Source organism: Phaethon aethereus (assembly GCF_964289735.1).
Source record: "Phaethon aethereus genome assembly, chromosome: 3".
Classification (NCBI taxonomy): Eukaryota; Metazoa; Chordata; class Aves; order Phaethontiformes; family Phaethontidae; genus Phaethon; species Phaethon aethereus.
The window spans coordinates 106848798-106866636 of record NC_138576.1 but is presented as its reverse complement, the minus strand read 5'-3'; the positions used below and the strand labels follow the sequence as shown (position 1 = coordinate 106866636).

At 35.5% G+C, this 17839-nt stretch overlaps 1 protein-coding gene across 2 annotated transcripts in view; it reads left to right on the top strand.

The window, feature by feature from the left end:
• Positions 1–17839, top strand: part of GPATCH2 (G-patch domain containing 2) — a gene marked incomplete at its 5' end in the record, with an annotated part of 120853 nt that overhangs the window by 4490 nt on the left and 98524 nt on the right. For both annotated transcript variants that reach the window (XM_081998062.1, XM_081998061.1), the window contains 3 exons: positions 3047–3760; positions 9000–9061; positions 17121–17303. In XM_081998062.1, coding sequence (XP_081854188.1) covers positions 3047–3760; positions 9000–9061; positions 17121–17303 — 959 coding nt within the window. The remainder of the gene's footprint in view (positions 1–3046; positions 3761–8999; positions 9062–17120; positions 17304–17839) is intronic.

The window sequence follows — 17839 nt, the reverse complement described above, 5'->3', positions numbered from 1 at the left end:
ATTATACATGAGACCATGACTGTACTTTCTAGGGTAAACAAGGGCGCTGCCCTGTACAGATCTTAGTTCAGGAGTTGAAATGAAGAGACCTGATGTTCAATAGAAAAGATTAATTGCAGGAGTGCATAAGATTCAAAGTCGTAGTCTGATGGAAAATAGTGCCTAGTGCTCAGGGCCTTTTAAGAATCATATTATGCCTTTACTTCAAAAACATGTTCCCTTTTCTCAAGTTTAATCTTTTGGTGTGGCGCCATCTGTATTGACGGTATTTGGGGGTGAATTCAAGGCAAGTTTAGATTGGATATATATATCCAAGCTGGATACATCGTGCTTGATCTTGATCTATTTCATAGAACTAAGGCAACTTTCCCACCATAGTTATGCCATTATCTGGAGTAAATTGGTATGTCCACTCTAGGAGGTACGTTGATTTTAGTGATATAGTTATCTGTATGTATTAGGGATACTGAATTGAATGAATTAATCATAAACTGCAGTGTAAGCCATTAGCATCCCTGTCTTCCTTTCCCCTTTTTCTTTTTGCTGCAGGGATACTAGCAGAATGGGCTATGAGAGATTATATACGTTAGTTCATATTCTGGCAAGTTAGCAGAAACCTATTCGTTTTGAGAGCTAAATGTAGGTTTAAGCCTACTAGTTCAGTTTTTGGTGCATCTCCACTATTAGTTAACTAGAAATGCAAAAGCCTGTGGCAGAAGGGCTGGGCAGGCATCAGGGGGAATCGATGTCTCAAATTAACCCAAATAAATATACTAGAGTTTGTCTGTTCAAGTCTTACGGCTGCTGATATAAGTGCAGATGTATTAGAAAACCCCGTAAATTTCAAGGGCATCTCATTTCTGGTATGCACACCTGTCTTCATGGGTGTTTAACAATAAGGCTAAAGGGGCTAGTGCCCTCCCCATTGTACAGTTATAGCTACTGAGAAACATGGCTTAATATGTCTATTTAAGCATCATGCATAGAAACCCTGTAGAAATATACGTGGACTTGCCTCTACTGGTGGTTGAAATTCCTACTACACAAGCATAAAAACCAAACTAAACCTCCTAAACCCCAAACTAAACATATCCCTAAAACCCTTTGCAGTAATCAAAAATTTGAAAACTTGAAGTAAGAATTAGTTTTAAATAATTTTGCCACATGTCTCAAAGTAATTTCTAGGTTAATTGGCTTCCACTTTTCTCTTTTTCTCTCTGAATTTTCAGAAAATCATTGCTTCATTTTGAATACTTTTCCTGCTTTGTTGCTTCTCTTGCTTCTGAGAACTATTTTGATGTGACTATGGAGGTTTTGATTCTTGTGAACCAAATGGATCAAGGAGAAAGTGTAGCATTCTTCCAGAGCTGTCTCACCCCTTACAAGATAATATGATGATTCTGCTGTATTAAAAGCCCCAAAAAACTGTTAAGAGGGAGTAATAGGACTAGAGGTTACAGCAGGACAGAAACAGAGGTATGAGGAATAAATGCAAGTGACACAGTAGTTTCAGGAATTCAAAATGAGCTTGTGTTTCTACCACTCTGTGCTTTTGGTGATCTTGCAATTGAAATGTTTTAAATAAGTATTTTGGAAAATGGTTTAAAAGGAGAATATATTATCTCTTTAAGATATTTCAGGACCAGCTTCGAGTTCTTCTTAAACATGCTCTTCCGTTCCCCTATTAATATTTAAAATTTGTGTACTTTATGTTCATTACTGTCCATTCAGCTATCACCATTAAGTACCTTTAATATTGGTGTTCGTGGTAAGTGAGAGGGAACCTGTGTGCTATGTGTCGAGATTTTCTCCACATCTACAACTCTGCTGGTATGGGTAGAAAGCTATTTATTAATTCCTCCATCAATTTATGTTGTAAAACAAAGTGAAGAGTCTTTTAAATGCCTCTACATAATTTACTGAGTGTCTTCCATATTCCATATTACACCAATTGGTGTAATGTAGTAAAGAGCATGAATGTTACTCCCTGCTTTACCTCAATAAAAGGGGTTTTCTGATGCTTTGATGTGAGAATCTGATTGCTGTGTTTACAGCGAAGGTTCACAAGTTTCAGAGAAGGATTAGAGTTCAGCAGCAATCGTTTAATGTTTTCTTTTCGTAATTGTGTTCATGTCATGCATGGGTGAACTTACTGAAGCATACTGAGTTAAAAACATGCTAAATGCTAGGGAAATTTGAGGAAGAAGGAGCAAAACATTTAAAAGGACAAGGCCTAAGGCCTTATTCAGACACTCTGTGTTTAGGAATATTCTTCCTTACACAAACATGTGATTCTATGCATGTGAGTGCATACATGTGGTGGGAAACTTTGCATTTAATACTCTAGAATTACCTGTAGCAGGATATTCTTTTAACCTAATATCACTCCACTGAATCGGTATTTTTTTAAAAAATCAAACAGGTATCAACCATTTGGAAAGAAAGAATTAGTTGCTATAGGGGAAAAAGAAGTCATATTATGAAAGAATTTCTGTCTTAACTTCATTTTGGCATTTAGGCAGTATCAAGAGATGATTGTCCTTAAAAATATTTCCATAATGACAAATCTCAAACAGAACTCCCTAATATACTATCAAGGAAGAATATTATGTATTACATTTCCCATTCATAAATTTAAAATGTGTTCCCCACCTGCAGATAGTGAATGGTCTTTGTTGATGGTCTCACCATGCAGAGTCCTTGAAAATCATAAAAATGAGATGAGGTGAATTCAAACCAAACAATAATAGCGAGATCAAGAACAAATTGGGGGCAACCCAGTCTTCTTTCCAAGACAGTAATTTGGGAAGATACCTTTTAAAAGGAATGTATGCTGATGTGTTGCAAATTGCATAGGACTGGTTGGCAAGGTTTTGTGTCTCAGCAGAAATACGATAATCATCGTATGGATGGACGTTAAGACTACCTTACCTAAAGTGACTAAATGATTTTGGCGGGTAAGATTGTTATATGGTTTATGCTTAATATTTCGGATTAATTTGTTTCCTTGTGTGTTGGTTTTTTTTTTTTCCCTTGAAACATATAGGCATTTCAGTAGGACTATGGAGGAGCTGGTTCATGACCTAGTCTCAGCACTGGAAGAAAGTTCAGAGCAAGCCAGAGGCGGTTTTGCTGATACTGGTGATCATTCTCGAAGCGTGTCTTGTCTTCTAAAGCGGCAGGCAAGGAAAAGGAGGGGACGAAAAAGACGTTCATTTACCACCCATCATCCCTGGGAGACTGGTCACTGCTTAAGTGAAGGTTCTGATTCCAGTTTAGAAGAATCAAACAAAGACTACAGGGAGAATCATGCTAATAAAAAAGACCACAGTGACTCTGATGACCAGTTGTTGGTTGCTAAACGTAGGCCTTCCTCAAACTTAAATAACATTAGAGGCAAAAGGCCTATGTGGCATGAACCAGATTTGGCTGTTGACAGTTTGGGAAACAGAACTTTGCGCAGGAGAAGAAAGGTAAAACGGATGGCAATAGATCTGCCATCAGAAGTCTCTAATGCACCAACGATAACTCAACAGCAGGATAACAGCAGAGATCAAGAAATGGACAATAACAATAAATCATACCAACACCAAGAGATTTCCAAGAGCAAAGTGAAAAAAAGAAAAGTAGCTGTAGCTCGACAAGGACCAGAAATCTTGGATGAAGGAGTAGTTATAGAAAATGAAGAAGTGAACCAAGCAAATAAGGACAAAATGGAGTATGAGGAGCAAAAAGGCTCAGATGAGAACATGAGTGACAGGTTACTCTTTCTCTTCCTTTTTACTGAAATTTTGGATAATATTTATTTGCTTTTGTTATTGCTGCTTGTATTGTGAATCTTTGGATTTTTCTTTAATTCCAGAGTTGAAATGCTAGCATCAATAGCATCTGTTTTAACAAGTTACTCTTAATTTTTAAGTTTACTATTTTTAATATATAGGAGTTGCTCAGGTTAAGGAATTCAGCATAAAATAGAGGATCATATAGCAGATGAATAACCAAGAAAAGAGTTTCTTAAAACAATACAGTCTAATTGTTTCAAGATTAAGAATGACAATATATAAATGATTAATATGTTTTTCCGGGTATTTCAACTGGTGACAGTTCTCAGGCAAAAATTAAGTGTTTTTCCAATTTCTAGACATTGGTGCTTTGATTGTTATCTCTATTCATCAGAAAGGTTGTCAGTGTTTAGAGTCACCATTTAGATAGTATGTTCTTATGTGTCATGGGCATAAAAAGTCTGCAGGTTGCCAAGGATATACATCATTTACGAAATGCAAAAACCAATTTACAGTTCAGAAACACCTGAGCTTACCATTAGAAAAATGGGGGAATGATGACCCTTTGGCAGTGTACCTCATCCATCCATTCTAGACAGCAGTCATACTACAATGGTAATTGTTTCCAAAGTACTATTTTGACAACACAGTAAGGTGTAAGTCATTTTTCCACCATACACAAGGGATGTTACCTGCAGTGCCTGGTAAGCTTGATTATGTTTATTCCATGTGCCTGGTTCTGAATGCAGAACTGTCAACAAGAAAGGCTCATATTAAAACACATAATTTTGGTCAGTTGCTTGACACCACTAGTGTCCCTGGTATTTTTTGTAGGCATTTTATCTATAAACTGTTAAGCCTTTTCCTTACTGGAGAGATAGAATTGAGATGCAGAGAGTACCCAGGGGTTTTGACCAGAGCAGACAGATTGGTTATTATAACATCATAATATACACCTTATAATATACATACATACATATGTGCGTGTATATATATTGTCATATATACATAATATACATTATAATGTAAGATATCTAATAAGAGCAGTATTGGTAAGTGGCTAACTCCAGTTATTGCTGGAAAAGTTCTTCTAAGTCTTTTTATTACACTAGTTTTGTCCCTCACTTGAAACAATAAGCAGTTGAAAGAGCTGAATGAATCCTGAGTCTTAAAGATTGTTCCTAATGTCTTAATTACTAGAGCAGAAGCAGTCCTTCAGGGCAGCCAGTGTAAATTCAGACATACCGCTTTGACACGCAACACAAGAGTATGTGTTGTCAGGAAGCCTTTAGAAAATTTCCCTCTTCATTGATGATACCAGGAGTCTGTTCCCCCAGGTTTAGTACTTGAAGGCAGATGATTAAAAATTTTCTTGGAGCTAGGAACCATTGCATAGTTTATCATATGTCCATAGCCTTGTCACTTTTTTTATTTATAAAAGATTTTCTGTTCTGTTATGCTACAAGGGTAACAGTTCTCTAACTCAAAAATTCTGTAGCTAATTTTTGTGTGGAGACAAGAGTGATCAATACGAAAATCCTCTTGTAGATTCCCAAAACTGTCCTACTTCCAGGTTAGTCTGAATATCTTTCTATTTTTTCACAGAAGAAACATTATTGATTAAAAAATTCATCTTCCTCTTCAAAATGCTTAATGTTTTGTTACACCCAATGCTGTCGTCTTTCAAATCACACTTCAAATGTTTGTCTCTGGCCCCAGAAAATGGCCTTTAAAACAATTTTCTTCTTCCTAGTGTTTTCTGCTCATGCACATGGTTGAGTGATGGTCTGTCATTCTACAAAATTTCTTGAAATGGTCATCTGTACCAAAAGGTTTGGAAACCGCTGAATTAGAAAATTTGCATTACAAAATGTGATTAGAAATCCACCATATCTAAGCCTTTCCAGTGCCTACTGTATCTGAATGTTTTATATGTGAATAATTTTAACTCGTTTTAAACTTAATTTACTTAAATACAATAGTGCCTCTATTGTTTGAGATCATTTAAGCCAGAAGAGTAGAAATAACTAGCAAACTCTGTTCCTAAGAGAATATTCTAAAAGTAAAAGCTGGTATTTTAACAGGGAACATGAGTTTTGTAAGATTGCACAAGATATGGAGAGCTAACAAAGCAGCTTGGAAAAGGCTCATGCTTCAGCAACACTTGCTGGAAGAGGAAAAATAAAAAGCATACAAAGCTGCTTTAATTTTGTACATTTGCGTGCGTACCATTTAATAAAAGGAATACTTTTTTTAGAAGTTCATTTTTTAAAAAACAAAACAAAGCCAATAATTTTTTATGGGAGTTAATTTGCTTGGATCTAAAACTGGTGAGGAGAAGTTTTCAGTGTATACATGAAATTACTTTAAAATTACATATATTTGAAATGCACATTAAAAATGCTAAGTGACACTTCTTTTGCAGTCTTTTATCTGTGTGTCTTCAAACACAACAATAACTGCTTTTTAAGTTTGGAGTTCAGGAGTAGTAGTAGGAGTCTTCAAGCTCGTAAAATGTCAGCATCTAAATGATCCCAAAGATGAATTCCTGGGAGGTTGGTTTTGAGCACTGGAAATGAGATTTTCATGATCAGAGCCTGTCCTTTGCTCATTCTCCTTTACTCCCAATGCTTAGCACCTTGGCCAGTTTCAGCCAAATTTGGCAATGCATAGAGTTCTGGATGATGTTTAATTCCTGCCAGCTTTGGCAATTGTTTGCATTTTAAGTGACTAAATAAAGGAGAAACCTCAATTGGCCCTTTTGAAAGAGAGCAGCAGTGAAACTTGGGGACGCCCACCCAGCAGCCTGCCAGTCACTGCATGTACAGTGGCTGGTCAGTTCTTGGGCACAGGCTTGGTTAGTAAACAAAGGTCACAATCTCATTTGAAACCAAAGTATGGGACGATTTGCTAGTAATAATAACTAATAATAAAAATTATTTCTTCTTTGTTTCCACAAATGTATAAAGCAAGCTGTGACAGGTTTTTGAATAGCAGAGCTGTTCCTTCCAAGTTTTTTGCTTGTATACCCTATTTTATAGGACTAAAATGAATTTGTGGCTTTTTTCTTTTCCCTGAAAGTCTTGCTGGGAGTGGAATTCTTATTAGAAAGCAAAGGAATTGGCAACATACAGTGCAAAATTATATTAAAACTGGAAATAAATTCCATCATAACAGCTTTCATGTACTTAGATATTAATGTATTAATTCCAGAAATTTTGAATTTTTTCAGTGAAGTGGCTGCCATGTAGCAATTGCCTCAGCTGTAATCCCTGCCCTATTTGACTGTGGCCTGAGGAGAATGAACACTGTGGCTGCCATGGATATACCAGTGTTATGGTTTGATTTTAAAAAAAAAAAAAAAAAAAACCAACCCCCCCACACACACAAAAAAACCACGCACCCATTATTATGTGTAATTTTGAAATTTTCAAGTGTTTATGTTTTCATGAACTGGCTAGTCCTTTGGTAGAAGTACAATTAAACAATAAATTGTTAGGAAGAATCTATGAAAAGGGGATAGTTTTTCTTTGAGGTGTATGATGTAAAATTGTGCACAGTGAAATGTAAGGACAGTAAAGCCATCTATGTTGTAATTAAAGTGAGGATGGGATGCTTGCTAGAAAGAAGTTAACTAGGATTTGCAATGCCAGGAAGTTCAAGTTTTGGTCTCAATCATGAAAGATGGTTCTGTTCTCATTTCATGCCTGTCATCTTTCTTCTGCTTAGGGCAATTGTGCAAGTCTGTTCTGATTATATTCTGTATAAAAGATAGTATAAGTGTTGCTTATACAGTAAGAATATGGATAAGCAGATGATACAGCAAAGGTTAAGAAAACTTAATCTTCCAACACAGAGCTGTGTACATATATTAAAAAAAAAAAATCCTTGTTTTGTGTCTCCTGATACCATATTTTGTTTCAAATTCTCCCAAAGGAAGATAGAAAATTACTTAGTTAAACACAAATTAGATGACTTTTATATAATCCATATTATAAGCTTTAAAAAATTGAGGCTTATTTTTGTGAGACACTAACACTTAAAAGGAGATAACTTTCTGAAGTGTACTAGTTATTTAGAAACAAAAGTAAAACTAATTTATCAGAAAATAACTAAAAAAAATTGAAACCAGTTGAATTCATGTACAGAACTGCATGTGTGTGTTGTTATGAATAAGTGTAGAAAGGTAAACAGACCTCATGTTCTTATAAATAGCTTGTATGGAACATTGAGAGTAGCTGTAATACTTATACTTGAATTTGTGTGGTAAAGTGATTTTTTTTTCAAATTGTTCTATATCTTGCTGTAAGAAAAATGTGATTAAATTTTGCTAAGAATATTACTTCCCTAGCAGAGCTAGTCTACTGACAAAAAATAAATGGTTTACCAAAAGTATTTTTGTGTGAAACTTTCCAAATTGTGATCTGTGTTAAGACAGTTCTTTTTTACTATTGAGACATATGCAATATTGTTTGTAACAATGTCTATACAGCAAAGAACAAAATACCTATTGATGTCTGAATTTTGAGAGAAGTATGTGCCTGTTGTATACCCACATTCTAATTTTAAGGCCATGGTCAAGTCACAGAGAAGTAAACTGTACCTTGCTTTTTTTGATGTTACAATCATTGATCATACTTACTTTCTTCAGGGTGACCTTTATTTTTATTTAATTGGCTACCTTTGTTATAAACTTTTTTCTTTCTTCCCAAGTAATATGTCATGAAACCTTAATCAGTGTCTTTTCCAGAATACTTGCAAATGATGTTTAGAAAAGTAGTTCGATTTTCAGACTCTTGTATTTCATGTGCTGAAGGAAGGCTTAGGCAGCTTTTGATTGAGACTTTTCCTATTTTATTGAGCAGTGGTGTTCCAGGATCAATCTGAATTGCACAGCATAAGAAAGAAACAGTGAGCATTTGATGGAAGCATATAATAAAATGCATCAATTGTGTCGGCACCTCGTTGCAGTCACATCTGGCTTACTGTCAGGGTACCATTAGATTCCCATGGTTTTATGTGCCAAAAATAATATGCTTTGTAGTTAATGGAACTAGGATATTTGCAGTTTGATTTAAAAAAAAAAAAATCATCCTATTTTCTTTCTGATCTTTGTTGGGCTTAAGTTCAATTTGAGCACAGTGTTTTCTCCTTAAAATTTTACGATTGAAAGATCAATTGTTCTTTTGATCTGTTTCTTTCTTTCTCTTATTACAGTGAATCCAGCAGTCTGAGCAGCAGTGATGCTGGTTTGTTTACCAATGATGAGGGAAGACAAGGTATTGAAACAATCTTTCCCTTCTCCACCCCTCAAACCACATCAGTTGAAATTCTGTAAGCGTTACAAGTTATTCCATAGGTTAATTACTATATTTCAGTTGCTATGACTGTTTTAATGATTGAAGTCTAGCTTGCTTTCAGAGTTTTTTTAAAAGTTACCATAGGGTGTCCTGAATTCATGACTTAGTCAAAAGCTGTCTTGAGAAGCAGTTTCTGTAATATAATAAACTTACTTAACTTGGCATCTCCAAAATATTGTCTATACTAAGTTTTAATTCATCTGTTACTCCAATTTTGGGACAGGACTCTCTCTGTGATCATAGTACGGCTTCTCAAACTATTTTAAAATGTCTTTCTTTTCTTCCAAATACATATAGCAGGATTTTATAGTTCTTTTTCAGCAGTCTAATATTGATATTAGAAGATGCATGCTGTTCGAAATCTCTCCCCTCTAAAATTTTTTTTTTAATCTAAAATGCTCTGAAGATTCAAAATTTTCCTTTAGTATGCATAATGTTTTCACATGTCCTTATATGATAAAACTATTGAGGATGGAAGTGTAAGATTTTTTTTTCTGCTTTACTGTTTGTTGTCATCTTTAAGTGCAACACATTTACCTGTATCATGCTAGCATCTTAGTGCTCAGCTCATGGACTAGGAGATCTGTCTTTGACAGTATACAAAAATGAGGCAAAAAGTGTCTCAGGTGATTAAGACTTGCTTTTCTGTTGGCAATTTTAGGTTAATGGTAATGGGGATTATTTTATTATGCAGTTTGCCACAACTACTTGAGTGTGTGCAAGATGACAAATCCTTGCCCATTCCATAGATCTAGATTAAAGGAATGTTCTTTTTTTGCGTTTCTCTAATGTATAATTCGGTTTCTTCTGGCTTTTTTTTCTTCTATTTTAATGGTACAATAGGGAGATGATTTTTCAGACTTAGAACAGAGGTGTTCCTTGCTCAACGGTAACTCATGCTACATAAACTGTACCTCCCAATCTGAGTATGTTTCCAGTTGGGCTAACATAGCTTTTTTTGAAGAATTTAGGCTCTCTTTGAAAGTTTAGATCAATCTTTTAACTTCAGATGAAAAGAATTTCAATATGAGACACATCAGAAACATTTGCTTTTACTTCCCTATATGAATTTCTCTTTTGACTTGTGATTTTAAAACTTTTTCCTTCTATATTTGTATGAATGTGACCTACCACATTTCATAATTACATACATTTTTGAAGTACCCTTCCAGTGTATTTGTATCAATATTTTTAACCTTAAATCCTGAACTAAATTATTTGAATTTTTAAATAATATGGTTGAAATTGTTTCAGTTACTTTCCATTTTTCTTACATATCTTGTGGGAGAAGGGGAGGGATTGGTAAACAACAGTTCTTTCACTGGTGTGGTGTTACCTTTTTTAGTGTTGGTTCTTCACTATAGAGCTGTAATTTTTATTTTTACCTTTTTAATTTTTGAATTTTGATTCAGTTTCATTGTAACTTTCAAGCAGAAAGCATTAGACCTGAAATAGTATTCTGAAATGTAAAGAACAACAATAATTAAGCTTCAGAAGGATATTGTCAGGACAAAACATTTTTTATTCTCTACTTTGAACTAGTGGGTATGATCAGAAGACAGTTAGCTTTACACTGGATCTCAGATATTCTTAGATCTGTGTTATAGTTTTGGTTTTGTGAAGACTTTTCCATGAAAGTGTTATCAGAGATCTTACTGCAAAACCAAAATTGTTTGTTTTCTCATAATACTTATTCCCCCCCCCCCAAGGAAATGCTAGTAATTTTTCTCTTTGCACTCCTCTTAACAAGTAAGATGAGGTTATTTTATCTCTGTAAATTAACTTATAGCTGAGCTGAGACACATAAAATGGAAAAGAATGACGGAAGGAGAAAATAAATCTGATAAAAGCAAAGGAAAGCCTAGGTGAGAGAAAGGAAGCTGGAAGAGGACATGATGAAAATGCATTAAGGGAAGAACTGGCTGATTTTGTTGTCTGTATTTAAAAACTAGACTGATTCCTGTCTTACCAGTGTTGCTCCTCCAGGATATATATTCAGAGTATCAGCATCTTGACTTCATCTGTAGTTCAAATTTTCTGCAATTCTGACTTTAGATTTCCACTAAGTCAAGTGGAGAACCAGACTGATTAATGACACCTGGTGAAATACTTGGTTTAAATGATGTGCCTGCCATCATTCTGAAATTTGCGTAGCAAAGGACAAGAGGATCCTGTTCTCCAGGGCAAGATTGGTTCATTTTGTGTCTCTGAGATCAAGAGCCGTACCTTGCAGACAAATACTCTTTATAAAACTCTTAATTAATTCCCAAAGCATATTCATCCTATGGGACAGACTTTCTAGAAGAGAAAGTGATCTAAAGCAGCAATTTCTTCAAGCAGTTGGCCAATCAGTAAAACAGTTGAGTATTTAGTTCTGAATTTTGGAGTGCCTGACCTTGCAACTTTTAATATTTTTCAAAATTGTTTCAGAAAATGAACAGAAATAAATTTCACTACAGTAACTGTACTCTTCTCTGCACAGACTCTCGGAAGAGCTTCAGCTTTTATAATTTTATTTGAGAAAACCAGGTGTAGCTATAATTGGGGGTAGTAGTGGGTTAATTGCTAGGTATATTTTAATTGCCATCAATTGCCATGGTAAAAGAAAATTGCTGAAACTTAAATCCTGTGTTTAAATTCTAATATGTCGTGTGCCATCTAACACTTTTTTTTAAGAAACCTCTATACTCTTTTTTTTTCTTTCCAGCCTGCCTCTGTTCTAGTCTCATAGCTTTTTGTTTGATTTGTTTTTTTCCTATGAAGTCCTCATCTGAGCCTAGCCATGCTTGTCCTCCTCTTCCAATTTTATCCAGGTGCTTATGTTGGGTCATGTGAGAGGGCAAAAGCAGCTCTCTTGCTGTGCTCTCTGCCACTATTATTACTTTCTGGTAGAAGTAATTGGTACTCAGTGTTTTGAAAGCCCAATGTGGCAAATGATTTTCTTCTATGAAACATTGCATGCCCTGTACAGTTAGCCAGCAAAAGCTTACAGATCACAGAAAATGCTCAGTGCAGGTACAGTCAGTGAAGAAGACAGCTGCTACCTACTAACTGCTAACTTTTAACAAACCTCAAGTGAATTCTTGTGGGTTGTATTTTTTTCAGAGGTTTGTAAATTGGCCAACTTTGGGATAAAATTTAATATAGTTAGCAAAACCCCAAAATCCTACTCAAATATCCAGCCCTTGAGCCCTTGAGTATGGAGGTAGGGTGGCCTGCCAACAAAGTGAAAGAACTGAACAGTGGCTAGAGCTTACCTATCATAAATCCTTGTGATTTCCCTTTTTCTTCTTACTCATTCCTTTGTTCCTAACAGCATTGTCATAAATGGCTGTGCTGCAATTAATAAGAACTTCAATACTAAGCCATGTTATGCCTGGTGTAGAAATCTTTTGCAAGAAGAGTTTCAAACGAATGTCTAATCTTACATTGCAACATATAATACAACTTTTATAAGCCTAGCCAGTAGGATCACCGGAAGTTTCAAGGCACTTTACAGGTGTGCTTTACAAAGGCACTCTGTAAGTTAAAAGGCAATTTATAAGTTAAGGTTTCAATGCAGTGTTACCAAAACTCTAACACATGTTGATATTATTGATGTTTTGGGAAAAAAGTCAAATTGCAAGTATATTCTTTAATTAATTTTATAGTGTGGGTATGGCAAATAAAACATTATATTCTGCATTCCTAGTCATCTATGCCTACTAGTACACTTGGGGAAATTCAAAGTTTGACTTAAGACCTCTTAAATCATGACATGCAGCACTTGAAGTGCCCTTTAAGATCTAAGCAAGTAGGAAGGAAAATTATATTAATAAAGTGTTAAACAGTTAAAATTAGAGAAGGTCAGGGAATGTCAGAGTTCCACTGTGGATATGGCTAAGCTTTTAAAGCTAGCTGTTCATTATTTTATGATTAAACATATATTCATTACTGTGTCCTTTATGAAGATGACCCACTACTGATTCAGTACATGAGAATTCCATCCTTTTGTCTTCTCTAGTGAGAAACTAATTTGGACCTTGTGTAGCATCTCAGTAGCTGCAGGTGTCAGGGTGTTCTCCATATACAAAAGAAATGGAATGTGAAATGCCAAGTGTGATGACACCAGTTTTGACCTGCTTATAGTTTTTAAACTATAGTTTATAGTATTTGCAGATGAAAAAGAAATAACAGGAAGTTGCTGTATATGACCTGAATAGTTGACATCCTAAATATTGCATGTGGATCGCAGTGGCCGAGGTAATCATAAAGCTGACATCATGTGATATCCTTGGTCCAGTTTATTAATGGCACACTGGTACAGTCGTCCTACTCAAGAGCAGGGTATGATACTACATTGGATGGGAGGAGGCCTTCATGTGAAGTTTTCAAGGTTGAATCAGAAGAACTAGCTGCTTAAATTGAATGGTGTCTGAATGGTGACCTGCTATCCCTCTTACCAAGATGGCTTTGTGGAGCAAAAAGAGCAAGATGCAATGTCCCTCTGTGGATGGGTAACTTAAGCTTCTGCTTTTCTGAAACTCTTGTATGTGTTGTAGTTAATCTTCTGATGTCTCTAAATGATTATTACAGCTGTTAGCAGAGGGGTTTTTTTGGTCATGGAAATGAGACTAGCATTCTAGGATATTTTATAGAGTCCATGTGCTGCCATTCTCTGTGGTGTTCTCTCTGCCACTATCCGTCTGTTGATGGATAATGGAGCAGCACAGTATCAAGTGGTGTTTAGAGGACACTGGTGCCAAAATCTTTCCACAGTAGCCTCTCAAAGTAGGTTGTGGTGGTTATAGGCAAGCACACATAACACCATATGTGGCTGCTATGGAGGCTAGTCTGATCATTTTGAAATAAAACTAGAAAGAGGGATAAAACTTTTACTTGTGTGCAGTGGAAAGTGTTATAACCCTGCACTGCTTTAGCTAAAATAAGATTCAGCTGAAGCTATTCTGAACATGAAAGTGATGGTGATGCAACTGGGGTCTGTGTCCCTAGAGAAACTTTAAGAAGCTCACATAAATAATTTTATAAACTGCTTAAAGGGAAGGCAAGTAATTTGTCATGAAGGAGTGGTAATTAGATAAATATGTACACTCAATAATACAGAAGTGGAAATTAGGGAAACTGTTAATGGGGGGAGGGGAAAGCTTAGAAATAAATAATGAAGTGCCTTGAAATTTTAGATTTTGACAGAATTAGGATTAGAAGTTGACGCTGCTGAGCCTTAAATTGTTGGGGTTTTCTTTGTACTGATCAGTACAGTTATAATTGAATGTAAATTGCTTTGAAGTAATTCCCTGAATCATTAGCATTACCCACAAACAAGTTTGTTTTATTTCAGAGACGTGGCTAGGAGAATGCATGGGCTCAGAGATAAGTTTTTGGAGATCTGGAGGTGGTTTTACCTTTCCTGTAGCTTGGAAGAGTGTGATAATTTGCTGTGGTCTTGTGCTGAATAGAGGTTCAGCAGCCCTAAAAAGGAAGGATGGTATAGTAAATCTTTTGAAGTATTTTGAAGACAAAAATGCCGCTTTGGATTTTTAATTCTCATGTTTGCTATGGATACTGTGCTGCTTTTTGAGAGCTACGAATTAAGTAGGATAAAAATCCAAGTATTTGATTACCAAACTCTTGAGCAGGGAGACCTCTGTTATATTGCCTATACCTATGAGATTGGGAATTGATTAAATGCAGTGGTCTTCCCTGACTCCTTTGAAAATGGCATCCCCTCAGGATAGAGTGAATGGTAAACGCCTGCATAATAATAGTAGTAGTAGGTTTATGCTTGCCTCAAGGTGATAATATGATTGAAAATAGTCAAAGGATTTAAAGTTGTTTAGAGTGCACAGACAAGGAAGCTAAAAACCAGGTAAACCGGGATTCTGCTGTCATGTGGGAAAAGCCTATGAGGTTCAGATCTTAAGTCCTTTATTCCGCCTTTGGTGGTAAGCAACATAGGTGCTTAGGGAAGTATATAATAGCATAGCAGGTAAGATGTCTTAACGGATAGTTGCTTAACACACTAATATTCATATTGCAGAAAAAGGAAAAGTAATTTTGTATTTTTTCCCAAAGAACCATTGTTGGGCCTATAGCAAAGATAGCAGTTTCCTTGCGTAGGCACTATTTGCCTTATCCTGAAGTCCACCAACCCAGTCTTAAATTCTAGGTCTTTCATTGCAAGACTGCATTGCATAACTCTTACAGACTTCTGTCCTTGAGCTGATCGTGAAACGCAATTTCAGAATTTTCTACTTAATTTCATAGTTGAATTATGTGTAACAAGACTTCTTTTGAGTTCCTGATAGTATTTCTTATTAGTGAAGGTATCCAGAGCTCTCATCTTATGACAAAATATTCAGACAAAGTTTATCTACATAGGAATTTGGAAAATCTAAACAAAGGGGTTCAGACTTAATTCCAAACCATAGATCAGTCTCATGAAAGGTGTGATTCTCTCTCCAACACTGTCTCCGTTCAATATTCTTAGATATCCTCCAAAGAAACCATACCTGGCTGTAACAAAATGAGGGTAGCATTAGTAGTGGCTGCCTTTGTGAAATGTCATAGCTAAAAATGAGGAGTAGAATAAATATGGAGAGTAATCTGAAATGAGCCAGGAAGCCGAAGAAACTTAAATCTCTTATTTGGACCCATTTATTTCTTTCCACCTCTGTTTTCCATTTCTTCCATCTAAAAGTTCCTGTTCTGTAGCCTCTGCTAATTTTGCTGATAGGAGGAATCATTAAAGATGTAAGCATCATATTTCACCTGCAAGTGACCAATGGGGGGTCTTAATTATTCTATATTTTCTTGAATTACTTGTCCTGATGAATGTTTACAGCTATTTTTACTTGCGCTTGGTTTTGAAGTATTCTTGTCATTGCAACAATTTATTTGGAGGAAGAGTGTTGAATTTTATTTTTCCCAAATTTTGGCTTGGGTTTTCATTATTTGTATTCTCCCATTGTGAGGCTGAGTAGCAATGAAATTTTACACGCATGCTTTTTGTTCTTGAAAATTCTGTCTAATAAATCCTGCATTTGTGTCTTGCTTAGTCCTGCCTAATTAAAAATTGAAATGCCAAACAAATAATTTATATGCAGAAATAGTGAGGCATAGTTTGGAGACTTTGAAGTAGAATTAAAATATACAGCACATCCTTTGAAATCTAATTTTTGGGTGTAAGAAAGGAAACTTGCCATGTCTTATAAAGATGCTTTCTGATCTTCTGCAAACTACCTGGTTTGTATAAAAGAACATAGCAATTTATTTTTAGTTGCCAATGTGTTTATGAGCTAAGTTTAAATTCAGATTTTCGTTTTGTCTTACTTTTGACTTTAAATCCAGATATTTAAATACTACTTCTATAAATAATTGTCAGTAAAAATGACCAGCTTTGTGGTATAATGCAGTATAATTCTCAATCACATGATGCTGTCAGTTTTCATTTAAAATCAACTTTTTCAAAACTTATTTCTAAATGAACTTAATCAGATTAACTTCATTTAGTCACATCTGTTCATGATTGTTTTTCCCTTTTACCAGCCATACAAATCATGAAATTAAGCTAATTATATACCATTATCAGCTGTAAAGAACTAGTTTCACAGTTTTATACCTTTTAACTCCCTGCAGGAGATTAAGGCTTGTTTTTTGATAATATGTAAAGTGCAGTAACTCAAATGGATTTCCCTGCAGTTATTGCCAAAGGATTAACTAGTTTATTATTGTTTTTCACTATTGTAAATTGGTTTTAAAACATTACATTTAATGTGGTTTCATTGATGGCAACACTTTTCATGCTATTGAGAAACATTTTCCAAATAGAACTGCTACATACCAGTAATTGTTGTACAGCTATAAAGCAAAAGAAATAATTGCCCTGTCAGAGTGTTTATCGATGGTAACATCTGATTTTTATCTTCTCTTCTCCTCCCCCTTTTTTGGGGGGCTTGGGGAGGATACTGATCTCACACAGGTGATGATGAGCAGAGTGACTGGTTTCATGAAAATGAATCTGGTGGAGCATGTGGAATTACGGGGGTCCTTCCGTGGTGGGAACAAGAAGACTCTACAGAACTGGAGAGAGAATTGCCTGATCCAGTTTTTGAAAGTATCTTGACTGGTACTTTCCCTCTTATGTCCCGATCAGGGAGGAGAGGTGAGTAGCAATCAAGCAAATACCAACTGTAGAATCACTTGGCTACAGTAGGTGTCTGTGGATTATACAAAATATGTAAAATGTCGACAAGATCTTGGAGTTACCAGTCTGTTTCCCTGAACTCTTTAGTGACATCTTAAAACCTAAATAGAAATAATTTAAAAGAAGTCAATGACTAGAAAAGTGAGAAAGTGTAAAACTGGGCTTATTTTGATAGCCTACTCTATTTTGGTGTCTCGATGTTTGCGTTGACAATTATTAAGTGTTATTTGAAGTGAATCTTTAAATTCCGTTTTGTTCCTTCTGTGAGAATGTTTAGAATTCTGTAGAAGTTCATTAGTTCAAAGGCTGTAAAGACTAGTATGACCATCTGTTTTGCTTTATGGTTAGGCCATATTGTTTGTGGCGAAGAGGGAAGGCTTCCTTCAGAGAACCGATTGAGATTGTAACTTAGAAAATATCATCCTATTTTTTCATTTCTTTAAAGTACTTTAAACAACTGTGGATCCAGTGTATCCAATGGTAAGTTGTACCAG